This window comes from Juglans regia, chromosome 4 (genome assembly GCF_001411555.2).
Source record: "Juglans regia cultivar Chandler chromosome 4, Walnut 2.0, whole genome shotgun sequence".
In the NCBI taxonomy this organism is placed as follows: Eukaryota; Viridiplantae; Streptophyta; class Magnoliopsida; order Fagales; family Juglandaceae; genus Juglans; species Juglans regia.
The window spans coordinates 1,404,061-1,428,468 of NC_049904.1; the positions used below are offsets into that span (position 1 = coordinate 1,404,061).

Sequence of the window (24,408 nt, forward strand, 5' to 3'; positions counted from 1 at the left end):
ATCAACCCAGAATTGTATTGATGTATATATAACATTACACAAGTACAGACTTTGCGAAAGAGTACGATTGCAACTTCACTTTCAAGTTGACAAATAACAACTCATGTGCATACAATAAAAGAAAATTGTTTATTTATTGTAAATTATTTCATACGAAAATAATTATTTTTTATTAAAATGAGTCTATTTTTATCCTAAATAATCATTCTCGTCGTAAATAATGATCTTCTCAAATGAATTTTGTTTTTCTAGTGAGAATCTAATGAACAATTCGATTGTCATATACTGTTGACATATATAATGCTATAAAATGGAAATAGATTTCATTATATATTGCTACTCCAGAACCAACATGAATCCGACTATATATATATATATATATATATACACACACATATATATATATATGTATATATGTATGTATCAGACAATATATATCTTCAGAAGTCTCTGTAAGCCCAAGTACTTATGCAGTCTTGCCTTACCATTTGAACTGATATCGCAAAAAAGAAGAAAATTTATCATTAGTCTCTAGTACGACGTTTATCTACGTTACTAATTAAAGCATTAGCTGATGAACAAAGATGTTTCTTTTGTTTTGCCCTAGATTGAGGTTGTACATTTACAGATTCTTGCCGGATAGGGCTCTTTATGCTACAAAGTTTATGCTTCATGCGCCAGGAGAAGAGACTTTCTAGGCCACAACCCTTCGGTGAAGCACATGATTGGCTTACTACGTTAGACCCACAAGCTTCAGGGTAATCGGACGGTTTAGGAAGCCTCTTGTTGAAACTCTTGGAGAAGGTTAAAGCAGATGATGTAGCCAATGCAGTGGCATCACGAAGAAAGCGCTTGATCATGTAATTTGGAGACTCCTTCCCGCTCGACTCTGCAAACTTTAGCTTTAAACCATCCAATTCATGATCTTTCTCGGCTTTTGTCACAATGTCTATTGCCTCTGACAAGGAGAGCACGTCCATAGCATCTGAGAAAGCAGCATCATCGCCGCCATTATTGCCATCACAACTATCATCAAAATCAGCAAGTACTGCATGATCATCAACATCATTGTAAGGATAATCGTTGTTTGTTGCTTCTGCTGATTGAAGCTGCCAAAGACATGGTGGGAGTCTCAGACGAGGAGTATTCTCATTCTCATCATGGATGTCATCTCTCTCCAAGTTTCTGGGCTTGCCTGGAGCTTGCTCCCAAGAAAATGGAACCCTATCACTTGCAAAACCTTGTGAACTTCTGCAGGACAGTTCTTCACCCGCATAGCCGCCGGTACGCCTTGTCGACAAAAGCGGTGCATCAAAGTTGAACTTTCTGCAGGAACATTTCGAATTCCTAGCTTCTTCGCTAAGTTCTCCTCGCTCCATAAAGACTATCTGTCAATGGAGACCACAGAAAGAAATGAGAGAGAACGGGAGCTTTAATCGAGTGATAAGGGAGGAAATGCTAGAGGCAGTTGGGGAAAATTATAACAGAGTAGTTGGAAATATATGGGTTTCTCGTGCAGGACATTAAGCCTGGCGTTTTACTTTAAAATGGTCACAGGAGAGGTGAAAAGGGCTTCTGTGTGGTATTGAGGAAAGTTGAGGCACGTAGAAAAAAGTGGTGCACGAACTTTAAAAGATAATAAAGTTTCATTTTTAAGAAAATAGTTTTTCACATAAATCTAAAATTTAATCACTTTACAGAATGAATACACAAGACTCAAAGACTTTTATGACTGCAAATTTGATCATAATTATGTTGTTCTCGAGCTCCGCACGGTTCTTACACTTTCAGATTACTTTTTTGTTTCCATCAGATTGTCTCTCTTCTTATCTGACTGTCCTTTTCGCCTCTTCAGACCATCGGTGCCACTCCAATTTCGCTTTCGTTCGGGGATCATCCATCCCTTCGACTGTTCCATTGCTTGGTCGCCCTCCACTCCGTCCCTTCGGGCGGTTCAGCCTCTCAAACTTTGTCATTCTCTCAATCTATCACTATCTATAGCGTGGCAACCCGTAGAGGCTGGCGGGCCCAAGGAACGAGTCCAGCGGCAGCATAATCTCGAAGCATAGCGGTTGTACTCGTGACCAAGAAGCTCCTGAAGAGCACGGGAAAGGCACCGTGGATCGCCTGCACGGCCTTCCTGATCCTGGTAATTGATTCCAGCATTGTGCTCTGTTTTCAGAAAGATAAAAATATTTTGGAGAATGGTGTCGTTATATTTGTAGATGGGTTTTGTCCAACCGTATCATAAATACTTTGTCCCCTGTAATTTCTAACGTTCTAAAAGCACTATACCAATACCCAGTGTGGTCCGCCCCCTCAGGCGCCATGGACGATGTCAGAGCAAGCTCGGCTTGGGTCACCAGCCACGACTCCCACGTGCTCGTCGACTCCATGTCAATGATGCATCTTTGGGGGAGGTGTACTTCTTGCTGGGATTGAGAGAATCGTGGAGAATATTGGCCCTATTCCAAAGTGAATTGGGATTACCAGGGATTCACTATTTCGACAATGTCCTCCGCTCACGGTTCAGTACCCGTTTGTGTTCGGTGCCTTAAAGTTTTGATTTTGGCTTGGTATTCTACTTATCTTTCACGGGTTAATTATTTCTTTTCACGGTATTAATTATTAGTGTTGTTGTTTTTATTGCATTATGGTGAAATAGGTTTAGAGATTCAAGGAACTTGATGGCAAGCTGTTTTCAAAAGATTTTCCTTTTTTCAACCAAAAGTATTCTTAATGGCTAGGAAGTTGTATATATGTGGTTTGCTGGATTGAAATGCCTGTAAATGCATTTGGTTGATTGTAATTTCCTGAAAATGGCAGTCATTAGTGTTTTCATCATGTTTAAGCAAAAATGCTATGTGATTGATCTTTGTGCATCATTGCATGTAATTTAAGTAGCTAGCTTATTCATCCCATGGAGTGAATTGATTGAGGCACGATTTGCATAAGAATGGTAAATTTACCAGAGAGCTATATCTCAACCAACAGATCCTCCTCTAAGAAAATGGGGGTCGTGGCAAAGTTGTGGTTTCAAGATCCTATGGACCTGTGTTTCCCACTGATAAAAAAAAGTGAGGATTATTGAGCTGGTGGTCGCTGAGTACGTTGTTATGCTTAAATATACCATATCTGTTATCTAACCTTCTCTTTAATTGAATGAGATCTAGAATCAAAGCATTGCAGGCAGCAACGGCAACCTCTCTGATCTTGCTTTTGTGTTCAAATTTTACCGAGCAAATGTTTATAAAATCTTACTTAGCCTCTCTATTTTTGCTGGCTGCCTGTAGTCTATACACCCATTTTACCCTTCTATTGAAGTCTTTTTTCTTTTTTATCAGTAAATAAGTGTTTTATTAAAAATATGAATAGCAAAGTACACGGAATATATACAAGAGCGATACCTATGCATGAGTGTCTAAAGATACAAGGAACTCATGTATGCTCATGCCATTAAAGTCTATTACAATCGACCAATGGAAGTCTTTTTTTCCAGCTCAAATTTGTTAAAAATTAGATGTTTGACTACTAGAATGGAATACATTACATTCAAGGCCTCCTTTTTGAAAAGAAATTATGTCTGGTGTGCTATTGATATTTTGCATTTTTGTTGGCTATTGATGCAGATTCCATAACTGAGTTTGAGTGATTTGGGTAACCCATTAGCAGCCAAAAGGGTGAAATAGTGAGGGCATAAATATCCCCCCAAAAATCCGACGTTGAGGTTGGCGGCCCTTAATTCTTTCTCTTATGTCAAAACAAATGTTGAAGTCTTTGCTGTTTTGCTGTTCTTTAAATAAATGTAATTGATTGGGATAAGTAAGCATTTGATGTTTGCTTTAGATTATGAATTTTTAACTCAACCCCTTGTGCTTTTGCTACTTGTTGGAAGATTCTTTCCCTATGTTTCTTTGTTTTTTAGGGAGATTAATCTAGTGTGCCATCTGCTATGGGTCACTGTGTAATAGAGTATCTTATATATTGCTTTTGTGTATATTGAGGGTCTCGATTTTGTGGAAAATTATTTCAAGGTCCTGAATTGGAAAGCAAATTGCCTATTAGAGATATGGCTGCTTATTCAATAAATGTGTTTTGAAAAGTTCGTTCCCTGATTTGTTCAAATATTTACCAAACAACACATTTAGTTGGCTCAAGTTATTTTTGCATTTTGTTTGTAATGTGCATAGCAAATTTTCTGGTTATATTTTGATGAAATTTTTGGATTCTGCAGAACTCAAGGCTGCATTTCATAGGAACCTGGATCGATACCGTGAGCGTTTTTCCAGCTTGTATAATGGGTTTAAGCCCCACAACTTCCAATATTGAAGCCTCTGCTCAAAAGACTGCCGTTGTTTATGTTGACATGGCAATCTCCATGCCCTACTGTCAACAATGAACAAACAAAACAATCTTAACATTCAGACAAAGAAGATATCATATCAAACCTCAAGGGGGTTAATAGCCGAGAAAATATCATGTTCCAGACTTTGTTTTGCGTTCTTGTAGAACTGCTTTTTATACTTTTGCATGTTTATATCAACCGTTTATACTTTTTCACGTACTTTGCATTCATAACAGATCAAACAGGCAGCTGTTAGTTAAAAATTGCAACGAGCCAGACAGAAAATCCTGGAAATCTTTTGGATTCTCTTTCACAACATAACAGATGAGAGATGATAGATGGGTCATTGTTGCTCAGACCTTATGCCACATATCGCACAATGATAATAGTGGTCCATTCATGGATTTAATTGCTTTTATGTAAATCAAGCCAATGTAGAACTTGTTTAAAAATGGTTCTCCCGTCATTTCGACTTAATTCTTGAAAACTACTGTAAAATAAACTTCTCTGAAAGTGAATCAATGGCAATTCACTGGTTTTGGTTCGTCTGGTTGGGGTGGCCAGTCAAGTTTCCTTCTACCCGCACAAGTTACCCATTTTCAGATCGTATTAAAGGATGGCTTTGGCGGTGGAAATGGAAGATCTATCAGTTATACGACAACAGAAATAATTGGAGATCCATCCATTAAAAGGGCGCTTATGCTCTTCTAATAAAGGGGTCAAACTCAAAATTTGTGATAGCACATGGTGTTTTCTTAAATAAAAATGTGCGAGGGACCTAACTCAAATTTTTTTTTTTTTATAAGGCGGGGTGGGGGGTTCAAATCTAGGTTTTTCATTTGGAGAACCGGGTTATATGCCTTCACAATCTTCGAAAACCAATCTCAACTTGACCAAAGCAATGGGAGTTACCAACCAAAGTTTCATAAATTAAATTTACTTGTAGTGGTAAGAGATGTTAATTTTTTACTGTGTCATTATTCTTGCAGTGCTTTGAATTCCTTTTGCTTAAACCAAACTTCACATCCAGTGCAGTGTCCATTCGCTAGTTGTCAATAAGTCTTGCATGGTAGTCCTTCACTTAAGGTTTACCTAATGTAGAGGGAAAAAATTGGAAAGTAGAAAATATTGAATGAAAAGAATGCAGAGCAAGGTCTGAATGCAATCTCATTGGAAGTTTTGCAAGAAAATAAACCCCTTTCGGCTTTTCCTGACAATCACATGGAAAAACTGTGAAGTTCATACAACGATTGAGACAGCGATCTGAAAAAGTTATGGCACATTGCAACTCTGCCAAAAAAAAAAAAATGAATGTATGCCTCTAAACAAGACAATCTTAAACCACAAGTTGCCATTTCATGTACATGCTTCGCAACCATTGTGGCTAATTTCACAACCGCCTCAACCACAAGTAGTATAGTCAGTAGCAGCAGCAGCTAGCGCAGTTGACATATTTACATAGTATCTTGCCCCTGTACTTTCCCTTTCTTTTCAAAACAAAATTCTCCTTCTCTACCAATGGCCAGGCCAAGTCTGGTATTCAAAAGTTTCTAGAGACTAATCCAAAAAACAAGCATCTTGTGCTGACACAGTAGTGGCCATGTATTAGAAAAGAGCCAGCGGCAGCACTAGGATTGTCCCCATAAATATTGAATAAAATTAACACAAATAGGGATTTCTGATCTTCAATTTTGTTGTTCATTAATTTGCTCCCTTGGTTTCTTATAGAGCTCAAGAGTATCAGCATGGCTGGGATCAAGACAGAGAGCTGCTTCACAATCCCGAGTGGTGGAGATATAATCCCCCATTGATTCATGAAATGCCGCTCGAAGATGTAGCAGCTGCACGTCCAGCTTGAAAGCTATGGCCCTTGTAAGCTCTGTTATGGCTTCGTTTTCTTTGTGGTCATCCATTAAAACTGTAGGACGTAATTCCCATGTTAGTAGTTCAAAAAATGGTCCACACATTCATACACAAATTTGTGTAAATGTGAAGATGATAACAGGTGATAATAAGATGAGTTGCTTGGAATATCAAAGTATGAAGTAGAGTGCAGGAAAGTTAACTATCCACCACCTTCAACTATAAGTCTGGTCACTTTTGTTACACACTGAGTATGAGTGCTGTCTTTCCTCTCTCTTTTTGTAAGTATCACCAATATCCTGGCAGAATCCTACCCCAAATAGGAGAGGACAAATATAGACCAGTTCTGTTGTCTACTTCAGAAGATATACTTGCAGTTTGGTGAATGTAATATAACAAAAGAAATCCTACTTAACTAGACCAGTTCGAGCTTTTCTCTCGACTGCAAAACAAATTTGCAACAATGAGAACTAGCATTTGCTTGAAATAACTACCAGACCATGGTATTCCTTTAAATCTTTTGAAAACAAAAATCAAATGTACTTTTGATGTCAATCAGAGCCATGATTGAATTTAACCTGAAAAGTAAGGTCCATGCAGTTTCCAAGTCGATGACCTCAATTTCAAATGATGCGAGTGAAAAAAAAAAAAAAGAAGTAGAAGATGACGCAAGTGGTTTGAAACCCAGCCAGCCATGCAACACTGTGGCTCAATAACAGCAAACTAATGCCTGAGCCAACTAGTTAATACATATACATGTATAATTTACAAGGCAATGCACCATCTAAAAAACATGGAATATAGTTGTGAAACCCCAAAGATAATCAGTGAATGGATTACCAACATATAACTATACAGTCTATACTCAACAGATAGTGCACCAGGAAGTTGTTCTGGCTCCAACAGTTATGGAAGTAACATTGGACGTGTGATGGAGATGAAATATGAGGCAAGTAAGTTGGTTATTTGGATCTGTGCAATTATCTATGTATATATGAAGGATTGGAAGACACGAAGTTACAAAAGGAGGTATGCTGGAGATAATTTCAATACTTTAAGCCAGTATAACAAAGAAAGAAGGCCCTTCTAATCTTCCTCCACAAGGTGTACTGCTCATATGAGCAACAGAACATACGTTTGTCCAGAAGACGATCTTTTCATCCCAAAGAAAGATGACACCCAGCAGTTATTATTACCATTATTATTTTCAAAGTAAAAACTGAAAAAAAAAAAAACTGACATACTAGGTACCCATGCCTTTCTTTGAGAAGCAAACTAAAATTGCATTTACGAGTAAATACATCTACCATATGACAAACATTTCAGAGATTTTTCATGACCAAAGATAGTAGCTTGAACACTAAGCTAACTTCCATTATTTCGAGTCAAACACTAAATTGGTGTACTCATAAGCTTAAAATAACTAAAAACATCATTATGAAACTTACCCGCTGCCCTATATCTGTAAGGGTATGTCCTCAGGGGATCTAACTGTGTTGCCATAATAAGATCACTTTTTGCCATGTCACGGTCACAGTATTCCGAACGTTTCTCATAAGCCGATGCGTTGTTCTGGGCCTTCTCTATGAGCCTTGTCATCTCATCATATGCAGCTTTGCGTTGATTTTTAAGATGATATACACGTGCCAAACCCTGATGTGCTCGTGTATGCTTGATATTGAGTGCACTCGTGTAGCAGTCAGCAGCAAGATCCAGCTTATCACAGTCTACATAGACACTTCCTAGATTATTCAATGCCTGCAGAATACCAGACTCACCCAAATTTAATACATTAATTTGTTGCAAAAGGAAAGATAATATAATTACTAAAATATGACACTTACTTGTCCTTTCCGAAGGCCATCTGAGGGGCATCTAAGGGCTTCCTCCAAAAGCTGGATCACATACATTGAAGACTCAAGATTGAGACTAGAGTCTGCTAAAGCATATGCTTTAAGGAAGAAAGCTTCAAATGATCTCTGTATAGAAATGGATTCCTCAGCCCTTGCTAATGCTTCTTCACGATGGCCAGTATCATACAAAATCCACCCTTCATAAACAAGACGTTCATGCTCAGAAGTTGAGTAATTTCTAGCCAACCGGAGGCTACGCATAGCTGCCTTTTGGCAATTTAACCTATAGTTTTCAAAAAAGAAAAAAAAAACTTGTCAATCATACAAATAAAACAACCCAGTTCACCTATAATTAAAATAACTCTATCAGGTGAATAAATCCATCATTTGTGACTGGACACCTGAAGAATATTGCATAATTAACATCATCACATCAAGAAACTAATAGATACCACAACTCATTCTTAATGTTGACTAACTTGTATTATTACTCATAGTAGCTTGTGGATCCAAACCAATTCTAAATGTTCTAAATTTCTAAAACGCCAAGAAATTGGGATAAATTGTCATCAATTACTGGAGCTTATCAAGGTGACTTCTGATGTGAAAATCATTCACCAAACCATCAAAGACAAAATTCTTTGTCAGCAAATACTTGTTCATTTATGCACATACTAATAAATTATTTTCCCTTAATGATCACAAGTTTGATGGCTAGTTCACTTCAGTGATGATGTCAGTTACACCATATTCACTGTAATGAATACAGTAGCATAAAGCTCATTAAATTAACTCAAACTAAAATACAACTAGGATTAGAAGAAGCCTTAAGAGTCCCAATCGACAACCAGTGGGGACAGATAAAACTCCTCTTTAATCAATTTTGAAACCTAAATCTCCGGGCATGTCAAGACATTATTGTCAGTGAGTAGAGCTCCGCAGCAAATGAATGGAATTAATAAAGCACAAAGTTAATGATCGAACAAAACATCATAAGTGAGGCTTTTCATCAATAAAGTCACAGAGCTTTAAAAAATTATCATTTTTTTAATTCATACCGCAACAGAAGAAGAGACTGCCGAAAGCGTAGGAGACTCTTCCCTGGGTCATTTGCCAACATATGGTGTACAACAGCTAGAGATCCAATATCATCAACAGAGGACCATCGATCATACAATTGCATCCAACAATCAGCCTGACTCCACTGCTGAACATGAGGGCGGAGGAGCTCAACTAAGTAGTCGCCATGCATTTTCCCATCAAACATCATATAATTTGGGTCCAACGTCAATAGTGCCCGGACGTCTCTTAGAGCTCCTTCGTAATCTTCTAGAACAATGGAAAACCATGCACGCAGTTCGAGGCAGTCAGGTGAAACTTTGAATCCAATTATTTTATTAAGTTCTGATATTGCCGCCCCAAGCTGGTTCTCCTCCACTAGTGAAACAGCTCGGTACTTGTATGGATAAGAGAGAGTTGGATCCAAATCAGTTGCAGTTTTCAAATCCATCATCTTCTCCTTCCCACAACAATACATAGATCGCTCCTGATACATCCAGCCAGCTGGGGAATAATCTGAAATGAGAGAATTCATCTGCTTGTACGCTGAATACTTATGCCCACGCTTAAACTTGGCCCTTGCAATGCCCACTAATGAATAAACATGGCCCACCTCAACTGCAGCCTCGAACCAATGCTGTGCATCTTTATATTCTTTCCTCTCAAGCATGACAACACCCAACTGGTGAGATGCAAGTTGCTTCTGCCAACTTTCAACTGCACACTCCTGCAACCTCTCCAGCAGCATCACTGTAGTGTTTGATTTCATGTCTTCATCCAAGGCAATCTGACTCAAGAAATAGTACAAAGCAAAAGAAGCATGCCCAACCATAGCCAATCTTTCCCTAGCCTCTGAACTACAAAAAATTCTCATCACATTGGGAGTGTGGATGGAACTTGGGAGCTCTCTCAAGAACACCTGCAAGCAAGCTGCCACTAGAAGATATGCAGTTTCCTCCAACCCATACTCAATTAGTAACATTGCGTCCTCCATGTCACAGATCAGAGATGCTAAATGAGCATCACAAGCGGACTTCATCTCCTCGCAACAAAACTTGTTTGCCAAAGAGAGTAGCTCCAACACGGTATGTGGATCAAAAGAACCTACTCTTTTTATCCTGCTAAATATCACCACAGCTCTCATTCCCTCTGCAGAAATCCCATTCTGTGAAAAGTTTATTTTCTCCCTTCGTGACTCCTTGAAGCCACCATACAACATTGCTTTAAACGGTCTTGAAAGTGATGCAATATTGTATCGTACACACCTAACTTCTTCATCCCCAATGCAAAAAGACATATCACCATCCTCCTCCGAAGTCGAACATTCCTCATGCCCCATTAAGATTTCATCATCAACTTCCTCCCTAGGGGTCCGAGAACATGAACAAGAATCATATATTGATTCAGGGTCGTACCCGGATACCAAACTAGCCTTAGGACACTCAAGATTCCGTCCACAGCAATCCATTGCTGAATATCCAATAAGCTCATCCTCCCTCCTCTCAAACCGCAACCATGCGGCGAGGACAACTTTCATATGCACATCAACAGCATGCTGTCTAGCGGACCTAAGGCTCCGCCGGAACAATTTGGGATCGGATAGCCCCCGGAAAATCACACATTGTTCAAGATACACCTTATATTTCTCAAACTGAGAACAATTCTCAATCCTGCGATACACATCAGCTAAGGTTTCAGCGAAATCAACAGATTTAAGGCACGGTTCAATCCGTGGCTCAAGGAGATCGGTCTTGGGGAGTCCGTGTGGTAGAAGATTCTCAGGTACAACATTCGGGGCTGTGTTAGGAGGAGCTTGGAAACCCCGATTCAATTTGGATCGAATCGAATTGACCCTGAGATGATCCTGGAGGTGGTTTAAAAGCTTGTCGCCCACGCCACCGCCGCCACCACCACCAGTGTTAGGCCCGGATGGGTTAAAAGCGTAGACCTGAGTGCCTTTACACCCATCCATGATCTTCAAACTACGCATTGTGGTGAATAGATTGTGCTGCATGTGTGCTGTAGTATAACAATAAATCTAGCTCTTTGAATACAAAAACTCTCCGAAAAGCCAAATGGCCTTTATAGCTCAAAAAAAACAAAAGAAAGATCGTAAAATTAGGACAAATGAGGAAATGGGTAGAGAAGGAATGGAATGAATTACCTTCTACACAAGACAAACACCGCCGCTTGGGGAATGGGGATTGAGGGAAAAAAAATGGTAGATTTTCTGGGATTTGTTTTATCTTGTTTTCTTTTTCCCCCAAAAAATGGAGAGAATTGGGAAGTATAGGGGTAGAATTTTCTATTGGGTTGAAAGGGGAATGATCTTGATCACGTTGGTCGCCAACCAGACATAAGGGTGGAGGTGACCGTTTCAACGGCCACCCTCTCTCTATCTCTCTCTCTCTCTCTGTTTATCTGTGTATATATGGTTTTTCTCTCACACACAAAACACAGACACGAAAAAAAACACTCTCTCTCTGTATTTATTTCTTTTTTCCTTTTCCCTCGCTGTACGTGCTTTAGGTGCGTTTCTAAATTTCTATCTTTGGTAAAAGGTTGAGGATGTCTGTGTCTGTCATCTGCGTATGTTTGGAACAACTCCTGTAGAAGAGGAAGCCCGCTAAAGTCGGGCTGTCTCTCACAGTCTCACGCCTATGTCCTCCAATAGTCCAAAGATCTCCCTCACAAGCCCCACCCCCCAATCCCATTATTTATTTATTATTCCTTTCTATCTCTTTCAAATTAATTTCCGATCCCTAATCTTCCGGAGATATCAGACACGAAGAGTGCCCTCCATCCTTCCCACCAAGCACGTGGAATAAAGAAGAACCAACAACCTTAGGTGTGGCTTTTGCCTCATGTATCATTCATACTTGTCCTTCCATTTGATTGAAAACAAGAGTTGCTCTACTCCTTTTAATCTCTCTTTTACTTTAATAAACGTGTATTTTTTTTTATAAGATTTGCGAATCTAACATGAATAGATCACAATTAACAAATTAGAATTGAAATTTTTGATTTATTTAATTAAATGGATCAGTTTGGATTAACTGTCATTCATCTTAAATTCGATTTTATACGATAGAGACGACATGATTTAAAGCGATAACTTTTATCATAACATGTGAACCTAAAATGAAATCAATGGATTTAAGTTGTAAAGATTTTACTTGTTTAGTTAAATAGATTTCAAGAATGAATTATGTATGACATGAATTCAAATTGACACAATTGAACCTTACATGGCCATATAATTAGCAACCCTAATCTAAAGTAACAAATTTGACCCGCACCTCAAAAGATAGTTAAAGATTCGAAGATTAGATTGCTATATATATATATATATTAAAAGTTGGTAAATAATAGAAACTATACTATAATCCTATCAATATTTAATTACTTTGCCGATGAAGTCTGGCCTTATTGTGTGTGCTTTAATTTGATTATTCTATTATCTAATGCATCAAAGTAGGTTAGTTTAATCTTGCATCTTTAACTCAAATAAAATATTATACTACGACTCTTGGGAAATGTGTTAGCATTATCGTAGAATGTTAACGTTATTTTTCATTCTAAATTTTGTCATCCTCAATTTTATCCACTGATATTGTATATATTAAGTGGTTTCATATCTCAGATTCTCAACCACTGAGGATAACTACTTAGAATATATTATCACCACAACATAATGCATTCTTTGGGACGAAAAATTTTGTCTCAAAATTGTTATTTTTGTCCTAAAAGAGATTTAGAGACAAAATATGTTTATCTCTATTTCATCTTAAAAGGTCCATTTCAAAAGGTTTTTAGAGACAAAATTTGAATTTCGTCCCATAAAATACTTTTAAGGACAAGAATATTTTTTTGGGACAAAATGTTGTCGTCCCAAAAAACAGTTCGAATGGAACATGTACTCTTCCAACAGTAAGGTATCTGTTTGAACTCTATCAAAATTTCATTCGAACGACGCAAATTTATTTCATCCACTTCGAATGGAGCAAGTGTTCGAACAAATATATTTATCTTTGAACAAAAGAATCTAATCGAACATGATTTATATATGTTTGAACGGCTCGTTCGATATTTTTATTTGAATGGTGTATGGTACATTCGAATGATGACAAATGTGTTCGAACAAATTACTATTTATTCAAATCTTCAAACATGCAGTCTGTTCGAACAGACAATTAATCTATTCAAACAGGATTGATGGTTCTCAGTTCATTCGAATGGTTTTTTATTAGTCATTCGAACGGCAGCTAAAATGCATTCGAAGGGTAATAAATTGTAAATTCTCATATGAATTGGGTATTTTACAATCGAACGGTACTTATTATACAGTAAGCTGTAAATTTAAAATAAAAAATTAATATTAAATATTGTAATTAAAATATCATAATTGTTCAAATGTTGCATCAAGTCAGAATAAGTTAAAACACATAACTAAGGAAAATAAGTTCTAGGATGGTGGTGACATAGAGTTTTGGGAAATTATTAATTGCCACTATTCAAATATTTTCTCGGATTGAATTTCCAGCTTCTTCTGCATATTTTGTTCTAATCTCGCCGCAATATCCGCTGCCTGATCTAATTGAGTCTACAACTCTTGTTGCTTGGACCTCAAATGTTTGATCTCGAGTCTTGCTTCCTCTAATTCCCGAGAGTTGTTATTCGATCTGACTTGAGAAGAAGATGATGTTGAGGAAGGCTTCACACAACATTCTAAGCCCCTCAAATATCCAAAACGTGGTCCAAAAACCTGAGAAAATATCTGAAAATCGTTCATAGATGATTCATCAGATGTAGCCATAGCATTTTTCTGAAGTGATACCATCTTGTCCTATAAAAAAATCATTAGAGATAGTATAAATAACAAAAATATTATTAGACAATACAAATAAAAAAACTCAACCTACATAATTTACTTCTACTTCGCGACTGGTCCAAACACCATAACAATTTATTTGTGATTTAGCATACAATTGGGTCAGATTATAATCAGTAGGACTATCTTGTTCCTTCAAAAGGAAAATCTATATTATAACTTCAATCACAAATTTTGATATGTTAATATTGAACGAGACTAGTATAACGTTCCCACTTTTTTTGATAGTCGATGAAAAGATCTAGAACCCGCATTATGGTGTATCATTAAGTTTGTTCTATTTACTTTGTTGAAAGTACTCTGTTGCTACAAAAAAAACAAAACAAAATTATTTGTAGAGCACAGGCCCGTGGCCCAGACCCGACGAAGCCCAGCCCTTGATAACCCCAAAAACGACGTTGTTTCTAGGTATGACCTAATCCTTTCAATTTTTTTTCTTCTTCTTCCCCATTGGTTTTTCTCCTCCTGATCTCCTCTCCTCCCCATTTTCTACGCTCCCACATCTCAATAGTTGTTAGGAACCCTAAGAGAACTGAAGAGAATAAGTCGAAGGAATGAGTTCTAAAGTGGTAGAAGTGTTGAGTTGAAATGTTGGGTTAAAGTCTACTGGGAACGGCGTCATTGGAGTGAAGGAGTTTGGAATAAATGAAGCCCCAAAGCTCATTGTTTCATGGGGAGGAAGCTACTGTCATTTTAATGTTTTATTTTGAGTATTTTCGCTTAGAGTAAGAATAGAAAACTCATCATTTAGGGAGTGTCCTATACGGTGCATTTTATTACTGTCATTTCTATTTCTGTTTTATGATGTAAGTTTATCAAAGGGAAGAAGTTTGTTACAAGAGGGAATATAGCAGGGAAAGGAGAGTGAGTGGTACGCATTCAGAATCTTTTGTAGTTGGAAATATTGGAGGAAGGGAGACCTTGAATGCTCCCAATGTGACAATACAGTACTTGCCTTGGAGGAATTTCATCAAACATCATTGCTGTGTTCATTTCCTTTATCGTGTTCATTACATTTATGTTTCATCCATCCATTCTACATTACAACTTGCATCCATTCTGCTTATCACATTTATCACAATATTGTTCTATCCATTTATATACATTACACTCGAGAGTTCTTAAGCATTACAGGAAGAAGCTTAACAACGATTAAGTCTCATTTCTTTCCTCTAGATTTTTCCTCTCAACAGACGCTCCCTCTCACCTTCTCTATCTCGCTCTCCTGCAGTTTGTTGTGCTTTTTGGTGGGTTCCTAGTTCGGTCACTGAGCCCTGCCGAACGGTGGTAAGACCTCTTCTGAATCTCTGTTTCTCACACACACACTCCGAGTTCTCTCCCTCTCCCACGAAATTTCTGCTAAATGGGTTTCGAATATGCAGATCGTGGGTTTTGTGGATCTCTCCTACGATTTTTGTGTTGCATTGTTGCTACAAATTTGTCGTCTTCCTCGGATCTTCACAACCATAGAGCCTTTATACTGAAAACAGTACATAACGTTAGGTAAACCTCATTATTTTTCTTCTTCCCCCCTTTAGTCCTTGATTTGCAGTTAATTTTGTTATTTATTTCTCTATTTGTGCCGTGGCAAGCTCTCTGGTTTCATTCATTTAAGCACGCACTCTTTCCTTTTAACAGCAACAAACCAAGGACCCTTAGACAACCTCTAACACACTATTTCCTTTTAACAACATTCATTCATTCAAACACACATATTAACCGTTGTTTTGAAATTTGGTTTTACATCATCGTTGTATCACAGAGCATTGGAACTAGACTTGGACAATGTCGTTTTGCAACTCTAACATTAGGCAAGACGTCACGTGTGATTATGTACGAAATCTAAAATATTAGACACATGTTGGCATTATTATGTGTATGATAAAATGGTTGGAAGTTGCTGGAGTTTTTTTTTATTGGTTTATGTTTGAATGGTAGGATCTATAAATGGTATTGTATTCTTGTAGGTTGCTAGCCATGTGAAATTGTTGGCTGTTTGAGTCATTAAGTGACTAGTTTATTGAGATGTTACATTGTGGATTGATAGGTGGTAAATTGGATTGATGGGTATGATTGTTTAAACTGTTATTATGACTATTTGGATTTGTTTCATTTGGTTGTTGTCGGGTTTGAACGTTAATCGACAGATTAATGATGGTTGTTACAGGTTGAGTTGGATATGGAGTTGGTTATGATGGTTGATGTGGGATTTGTGTGGAATGTGGTGTGCAGGCTTATTTTGTTGGATTGGTCTTGATGTTGGATTAATGGTATTGGACGTGCAATACGTTTAATGGATACTCGGTTTTGAGGGGTGATTGTTTTGTTTGATGTTGAGTTATATGTTGTTTATAAGAGTTTATGATAAACTTTATTGGATTTATTATGTTGCTGTTAGTTTACAAGTAATATGTGGAGAGTGACTAATATAGTGTTGCGGGTTATTCTATGTTTTGGACTAGATAAGAGCTTGTTCTATTCTATTCTTATGTATGTGAGAATTATTGTTAGCTAAGCTAAGTTCTAGTGTGGGTATTAACGTGTGAACAAATATTTTCTGATTTAGGTGATTCTGACACGGCTTGATTACGATCTCAAAATGTAGATAATATGCTACAAGGGTCAAGTTAGCGAGGTTCTTATGCTAGATTTGCATAAAAAGGAAAATAAACTAAGAGTAGTTTGTAAAATGTGCATGTTATGTTTTAAAAGAAAATGTGAAAACAATATCAGTTATGTGTTCTGCATTCACTCACTTTGGATCTATTTTGATCATATGTAAATGATATGAATATGTTCACTACTTTGTTTGATATGATATGCATCTGAAAAACCTTTGGCATTACTTTTTGTTTCTATTCCGATTTTGATTCTGGTTTTGATTTGATGATTCTGATTATGTTATATGGTTGGTACCAACACTTTTGATATGATATGAGTGCATCTGCTATGGAAACAAAGTGGTTTTTCTACGTATTCTTTCATGTGTGCACACTCGGGACTTAGAGAATGATCAAGGGAAAGTTTCACATTTTGATACTGTCTAGTTTGGCCATCAGACATAGCACCTACCATGAGAGTAAAACATGGTATATGATATGATATGGTGGTATGATATGATACGATACGATACGATATGATATGATATGATATGATATGATATGATGAAGATATTCAGTCATGTTATGCCAAATGGTCTTTGAATATGAAGAGATGATTTTTATGAATATGAGTAGTTTGAAAGGTCGCTATGATATCTTGATAAATTTTTTGAGATCTGCATATTGAAACTAAAGTGTTTTGTTTCTCTACATTTTGAACTCTCTAAAAAGACTCATGTTTATATACTAGTATATGTATTTTGCTTACCGAGTTGTTGATATAACCCATCCCCTTATTTTCACAATATTTTACAGATAATGTTGATGGTTCGGCTAGGGATCAGGAATAGAAAAGTGAGCATGGTTAATTGAGGATAGGGAGTTGGGTACCCAAGGGTACTATTGCTAATAGATGAGTTTCGTTTGATTATTTGGATTTCATTATGTTATTTGGCTTAGTGAGACTTATAGAAATTACCAGTTTATTATGTAGAAGTTATTGGGAGATTGTGGAAACGTCAATTTATGTCATTTGAGTTATTATGTTGATGACTTTGTGGAGGAAATTTATGTATTATGTTGAAAAAGATGAATTTATGTTTTTATTCAAAATTTTTGGAGATTATGTGTATAGGGAGATATGATTATAATTCTCTGATCCATCCGAGTACGGAGCGTTACATTATTACTATATTTGTTTAATGCATTTAACATATACCATAAAGAAAGATAGCAGGAAAATTACCTAATATGTGGGATCGTCAAACATATCATAAAACTTCTCCTATTCGTTCGGTAGCATGTCTTGGAATGAATTTTGACGTGATTTTGTTGCACTATTGAACTTTTGATAGTGTGTATGGCACTACCTTTGTAGCTTTGAAATGCATTGGAAATCGGCTCATCAATCGTTAGTTGATCCTCTCGTCAGTCAAAATTAAGTTTAAACTCATCATTGAAAGAATTATAAATGATTAGTCCTAATAAAAACAAATTATAAATTAAGTGACAAGTTAAACTTAATTGTTTTCTAAGTAACTTATTACCAGACAATGATTTTTGATGTGGTCTTTCACATATTGGGAAACTTTAGCCCAGAAGGATATAGCCATCAGTGCATATGTGCAGGTAAGGGTACCAATATAGAAAGCAAGCCAAGCTATCGTTCGAACGTTATAGCAACCATCCCCTCCAGATTTATTTATAACTTCTAGCCAAAAAAGTTGTTTGAATATTAAATATATGGTTCGAAAGGTTTCTACCTTTCATCGGGCACAATTGTGTATACGTTCCCACCATGACTATTATTCGAATGGTTATGCCAACATTTGAATGTGAATTACGATATTGCTCGAACGTGTATGGAAACGTTCGAACCATATAACAACTATCACCGCCAGATTTATTTATAACTTCTCACCAAAAAATCCATTCAAATGATTAAATATCGCATTTGAACGGTTTCGACCTTTCTCCCAGCACAATTGTCTATACTTTCCTGCCACAACTATTATTTGAACAATATGTAAATATTTGAACTTAAATTCAAATTTTGTTAGAACGTGTTTGTAAACATTCAAACGAATTTTTTTAGACGTTATAATTCATTCCAGAAAGTCTAGTTTGAACAGATATTTGTCTGTTCAAACACATGAAAAATCGCTTCCACGTTTTGAGAGGCAATTTTGAGACAAAATTTAATTCATCCCTAAAATATATATTCTCTAAAGATCAAATTCCTTGTAGTGTACAACATAAACGTGACTAAAATGTAGGATTAAGACCAACATTTTTCATTATAATATCTTAATTGTATACATCACCCTCGTACACATTGGTTAATTAGCTGTTATTGTTGTCGAGTACACTCTTGTTTCATCTAAAATTGTGTTCTTATTTAAAAGTTTGACTTGTACTTTGATAATTTAGTTTTAAATAAAAGATGATTCAAGGTTGATGAAAAGTGTCAAATTTTACATAATTTGATAAAAGTGAGATATGAGTATGGTTTGTAACGTTATTCATTTTCATAGGAAATTCTGTAAATTATACTATCATCATAATCTTATCCTACTATGATGATATGTCATTATCTATCAACCTTTAAATTTTCTTTAAAAGATGAAAATTGTCAAATCTTACATAATAAGATGAAAAGTGAGATAAAAAAATGTGGTTTATAACATTACTCATTTCCATAAATTTGGAATAGAAGATTTCTCTTTCTGTCTCTCACACACACATACATATCATAAACATAATATTTTCTTGATTCGGCATCCAATGGGGATGTACCTTTTTTCCCACATCTATATACATACACACATACGTAAGAAATTAAAGAGAAAATGAGAGTATTACCTTGAGGATAAGTTAAGTTAATGAAAAGATTTTTACTAATTTTTTGTGTGTGTGTGTGTGACTATGACCAAGTATGGGAATTTAAGGCAAGAACTCCACCATACATAGGAAATAAAACCAAAGCAATTTAAAATAAAAGAAATATTAAATGGAATACAAAAATATTGCTGATGAATAGTTTACTTTGAATTTTACTCAAATTTTCAAAGAAAGATTTTGGTTAATTATTTTGATGATACCACTAGATATATTGAATTTGGCCCTCTAGCATGTGTGGACATCGCCCGGGACTCGCACGTCTTGGGTTGGGTCCCAAACGAACAATCTTGTTTACTTCCTTGGTCAGGGCAAATGATGCAAGAAAGTTGAAACCCTAATTTGAATTCCCGTATCCTCCTTAATTTAGTGACTAAGAGAAATATTGGTATCTATTTAAATATATAAAAGCCATGTTCAAGATGTCTGAGTTGGCTTTCATTCCGTATTTGTTAATTATGTATTAAATATCGACCAAACAAAGTGAGATGTGGCACACCAAATTTTGAAACTATCCATAATTTTCCTACCGCAGAATGCAGTAACTAGGATATGTTTCGAAAAAAGCATATACCATTCCAGTTTCAGTCCATTTTTAGAAGATTGTAAAAGATGCCCCCCAATTTAAATTGTTAGGAATGAGACTTCTCTATATGAAGTATTTTCCCAAAAATAATTTTAAAAAAAGTTTCTGTAACATTGAAATAGTCTTTAGATTATATTTTACCTCATAGATGTTGGCTATCTTCAATTGTTGTACAGCTCTTTTTTATGATCATATTTTAGTTATTTTATAGTTTATGTTAGAATATCTATACTTGTAATTATTTAGAATTTAATGGCTCTAGCCGAACTTGTGAATGGGTTTTTGAGGATTATTATATTATAGTTGTGAATACTTTGGAGGTTGGGTATATGATATATGTTGTAAACAGGGAGAAAGTTTTGGAAATATAGATGGAACTCTGTCCGTTTAAAGTTTTGGGTTTGGGGCATTACAAAGGTGGTATCATAGTTTAGGTCTATGATTCTGTAGACATTTAGGAAAGAAAGGTGATTACAGTTGGAGAGTAGGTTAAACACTCCTTAGATTTAGGACTTGATCCTCATTATATTTTGGTTTGGATGCCAATTGACAGTGGTAGTTTTGTTGCTTGTAGTCTAAAGTTGATTTGAGGTTTATTGATTTATGGTAAATTCTAGTATAGGTTTGTTTGCTGGACCTATTATTGTGCTCTTATTTATATAATCCATTTTGTTGATAAAATAGGTAAATATGCCGCCAAAGCAAAAGAAGAAGTCTGTTGTCGAAATTTCGACCCCGAGATGCAATTTAGAGGAGGAAATGTCTATTGAGACTAAGATAGATGAAATTGATGAAGTGGTTGATAGAATATATTCTAGAATTGCACGGATTAGGAGACATGAAAATCTAAGAGAGGGTTGCTCTTTTGGAGAGTTTAAAAGACATAACCCTCTTACCTTCTCTGGGGAGACAAATCCGATGGTAGCACAAAATGATTATTGAGAATGGAGAAACTATTAAAAGTGTTAAATTGCACTGCCACACAAAAAGATCGATATGCTACTTTCACCTTAGAGGACGCTGCTGAGAGGTGGTGGGATAGTACAAAATTACTATTAAAAGAAGAATTTGGCAAAGGCATCGACATTACCTAGGATAAATTCAAAGAAACGTTCAATGATAACTACTGGGGTCAATTTATGTTACACTTGTAAACAACCTGGTCATTTTGCTCGTGAATGTTAGAATAATAAACAAGCACAACTAGTTCAAAAAAATAATAGTAATATAGGGAAACAAGTTCAAGTGAGAGTATATGTTATGGCAATGCAAGATGCCCAAGCTACGGATGAGGTGGTTAGAGGTATTAATGTCAACATACTTTTTTATTCTGGATCGACTCATTCCTTTGTTTCCAGAGTTTTTTTTTTAAGAATTGTGATAGGGAATCAAACTACTTGATTATGAGTTAGTAGTTTCAACTCCAACAAGTAGTACATTAATAAAAAAAAATCTTGTAATCAAGTCACGCATGATTATTACTGAGGGTAGGGAATTGTTAGTAGACTTGATAGTCTTAGATATGTATGATTTTGATGTTATTTTAGGAATGGATTGGTTGGCTACATATTATGCTAATATTCACTATTTTGAAAAGGAAGTGGTGTTTAAACCTCTTGGAGAGTCTGAGCTTAGATTTAAAAGATTGTCCACCAAGTCTCCCTTACGAATAATATCAGTTCTAAAGGCCAACAGGTTACTAAGGAAGGGATGTTACGGGTTCTTGGCTAGCATAGTAGATGTCCAAAAGGAAGAGTTGAAAGTTGTGGATATACTTATAGTTAGAGACTTCCTTGAAGTACTTCCTAAGAATTTACCTGGATTACCACCGGATCGAAAGATAGACTTTTCAATTGATCTTACCCCTGGTACCAACCCTATTTCTAAGACACCTTATAGAATGGCATCAATGAAGTTAAAGGAACTTAAAGAACAATTACAAGAGTTATTAGATAAAGGGTTCATTCGTCCGAGTATATCGCTTTGGGGAGCTCCAGTATTATTCATAAAGAAAAAGGATGGGAGTATGAGATTATGCATAGACTACTATGAGTTAAATAAGGCTACTATAAGGAATGGATACCCCCTTCCCCGCATTGATGACTTATTTGATCAACTGCATGGAGCTCAAGTATTTTCTAAGATTGACCTTCGTTCTGGATATCATCAATTGAAGGTGAAAAGGAAGATGTGCCAAAGAAGACTTTTAGGACTAGATATGGGCACTATGAATTTTTAGTTATGCCATTTGGGTTAGTCAAAAATAAGGTTTCCTTAAAAAACTTGTATTGCTCTTCTCAATGTTGGCATAAATAGCCATTGTACATGGTAAGATCCTGAAGTTAAGGATCGTGATAGACTAATCTAGGAAAGCAGTAACTACCTAAATAATTATAGAAATTCTAGTCTATTATGTACAACTAACAACAAAGGAAAGAAATGAAGAAATGAATTAATCTTTGAGCATTAACAGAGGTACACCAACTTGGAAAGAATCACTCAAGAAATGTCAACACTCCCCCTCAAGTTGGTGCATAGATATCACTCAAGCCCAACTTGTCGAGACAGTTGTTAAAAGCTTGGTTGGACACTGCCTTGGTCAACACATTAGCAAGCTGGTCTTGAGACCGAATATAAGGAACTTTAATAAGTCTTGCTTCCAGGTTTTCCTTGATAAAGTGCCTATCAACCTCAACGTGTTTAGTTCAATCATGTTGGATTGGGTTGTGGGCAATATCACATGCTGCCTTGCTATCACAATATAATTTCATAGGACTTGTCTGCTTAATGTGAAGCTTTTGCATTAGATTCTTGATCCATAATAATTCACATACTGCCTTGGCCATTCCCCTGTACTCAGCTTTAGCTGACGATCTAGCCACCACTTCTTGTTTCTTACAAATTTCCACCTACAAATGTAAAGTATCCAGATGTAGATCATTGATCCTCTATTGACCCAATTCAATTGGCATCGGTATAACCTTCAATATTCAAGTTACCTCATTTTTTAAACAAAATTCCCTTCCTGGAGATGATTTCAAGTAGCGCAAGATATAGGTGACATCATTCATATGTTCTTCACTTGGGGAGTGCATGAATTGACTAACCACACTTAGCACATAAGCTAAATCAGGTCTGGTATGGGCAAGATACATTAACCTCCCAACTAGTCTTTGATAATGTTCCTTGTTAGCATGGACTTGATCTGGATGTGTACCTAGTTTCAGATTTTCTCTATGGGAGTACTGACTGGACTACATGCTGTCATACCAGTTTCCTTCAACAAATCCAAAGCATATTTTCATAGAGACAGAAAAATTATTTTCTTTGATATTGACACTTCAATTCCAAGAAAGTATTTTAAGTAGCCGAGATCTTTCATTTCAAACTCTCGGGCAAGATGACTCTGCAATGCTTTCTTCTCTTCAGGATCATTCCTAGTTACTATCATATCATCGACGTATACAATAAGAGCTATAATTATTTCTTTGTCAGATTTCAAGAAGAGAGTATGATTTGATTTACTTTGCTTGTATCCAATAGACTTCATAAAGTTTGTGAACCTTCCAAACCACGCCCTTGGGGACTGCTTCAAACCGTATAGGGACTTCCTCAGTTTGCACACTTGTTTGCTTCCTTCGATTTGCATAATACATCTAGGAGGTAATTCCATATATACTTATTCTTGGATATCTCCTTGCAAAAATACATTTTTTACATCAAACTAGTATAAGGGCCAGTCAAGATTCACGGCCAGAGATAGTAGAATACGAACAGTATTGATCTTGGCCACAGGTGCAAATGTCTCTATGTAATCAATCATGTAGGTTTGAGTATATCCTTTGGTAACAAGTCTTGCTTTAGACCTTTCACTAGTACAATTGACTTTATATTTAATGGTAAATACCCACCTGCATCTGACTGGTGTCTTTCCTACAGGTAAGTCAACCACTTCCCACGTTGAATTCTTTTGGAGGGACCTCATTTCTTCATTCATAGCTTCTCTACACTTAGGATCTTTCAGGGCCTACTGCACACTACTAGGAATAGATATAGTAGATAATTGATTCACAAATGCTTCACTTTCCTTTGACAATCTATGGTAAGACACAAAATTACTCATGGGATACTGAGACTTAGAATTAAGAAGGGGGTTCATACTTAACTCTAGGTTTTCCTTTTGTAGTTCGATGGGGTAGTACCTCTAGGTGGGTTTCAAAAGTTATCTAATGCTCAGACATGGACTCGGATTCAAGAAGCAATTGATCAACTGGTACATTATGAAGGGGGAGTGCTAACTCCTTTCATCTTGT

At 36.4% G+C, this 24,408-nt stretch overlaps 2 protein-coding genes and 1 long non-coding RNA gene across 4 annotated transcripts; 1 reads left to right on the forward strand and 2 right to left on the reverse strand.

The window, feature by feature from the left end:
* Positions 1-524: 524 nt before the first annotated feature.
* On the reverse strand, positions 525-1,379 carry LOC108995138. The gene has a single exon (XM_018970639.1). The coding sequence runs from the start codon at positions 1,377-1,379 to the stop codon at positions 525-527; it is 855 nt and encodes a 284-aa protein (XP_018826184.1).
* Positions 1,380-1,808: 429 nt separating this feature from the next.
* Positions 1,809-4,553, forward strand: LOC108995152. Its single transcript, XR_001996817.2, has 4 exons — positions 1,809-2,149; positions 2,306-2,576; positions 3,630-3,727; positions 4,235-4,553. It is a non-coding gene; the product is annotated as an uncharacterized LOC108995152 (long non-coding RNA).
* A 1,128-nt stretch (positions 4,554-5,681) lies between these two features.
* Positions 5,682-11,704, reverse strand: LOC108995178 (ethylene-overproduction protein 1). Of its 2 annotated transcripts, XM_018970684.2 has the most exons (5): positions 11,285-11,704; positions 9,120-11,139; positions 8,053-8,344; positions 7,657-7,966; positions 5,682-6,263 (listed from the first exon to the last, which is right to left on the reverse strand). In XM_018970684.2, exons 2-5 carry the CDS (start codon positions 11,132-11,134, stop codon positions 6,031-6,033), a joined length of 2,850 nt encoding a protein of 949 aa, XP_018826229.1. In that variant the 5' UTR covers positions 11,135-11,139; positions 11,285-11,704; the 3' UTR covers positions 5,682-6,030. The 2 variants fall into 2 exon arrangements, with proteins under 2 accessions (XP_018826229.1, XP_018826228.1); XM_018970683.2 differs by having other exon boundaries at positions 9,120-11,704.
* Positions 11,705-24,408: the final 12,704 nt, after the last annotated feature.

Excerpts from the sequence above, each read along its gene's own strand:
- LOC108995138 (XM_018970639.1), bottom strand. The coding sequence starts at position 1,379 with ATGGAGCGAGGAGAACTTAGCGAAGAAGCTAGGAATTCGAAATGTTCC.
- LOC108995178 (XM_018970684.2), bottom strand. The coding sequence starts at position 11,134 with ATGCAGCACAATCTATTCACCACAATGCGTAGTTTGAAGATCATGGAT. Across the intron at positions 7,967-8,052 it reads ATGGCCTTCGGAAAGGACAA|GCATTGAATAATCTAGGAAG; the intron begins GTAAGTGTCATA and ends GGTATTCTGCAG. Across the intron at positions 6,264-7,656 it reads TTACAGATATAGGGCAGCGG|TTTTAATGGATGACCACAAA; the intron begins GTAAGTTTCATA and ends TACGTCCTACAG.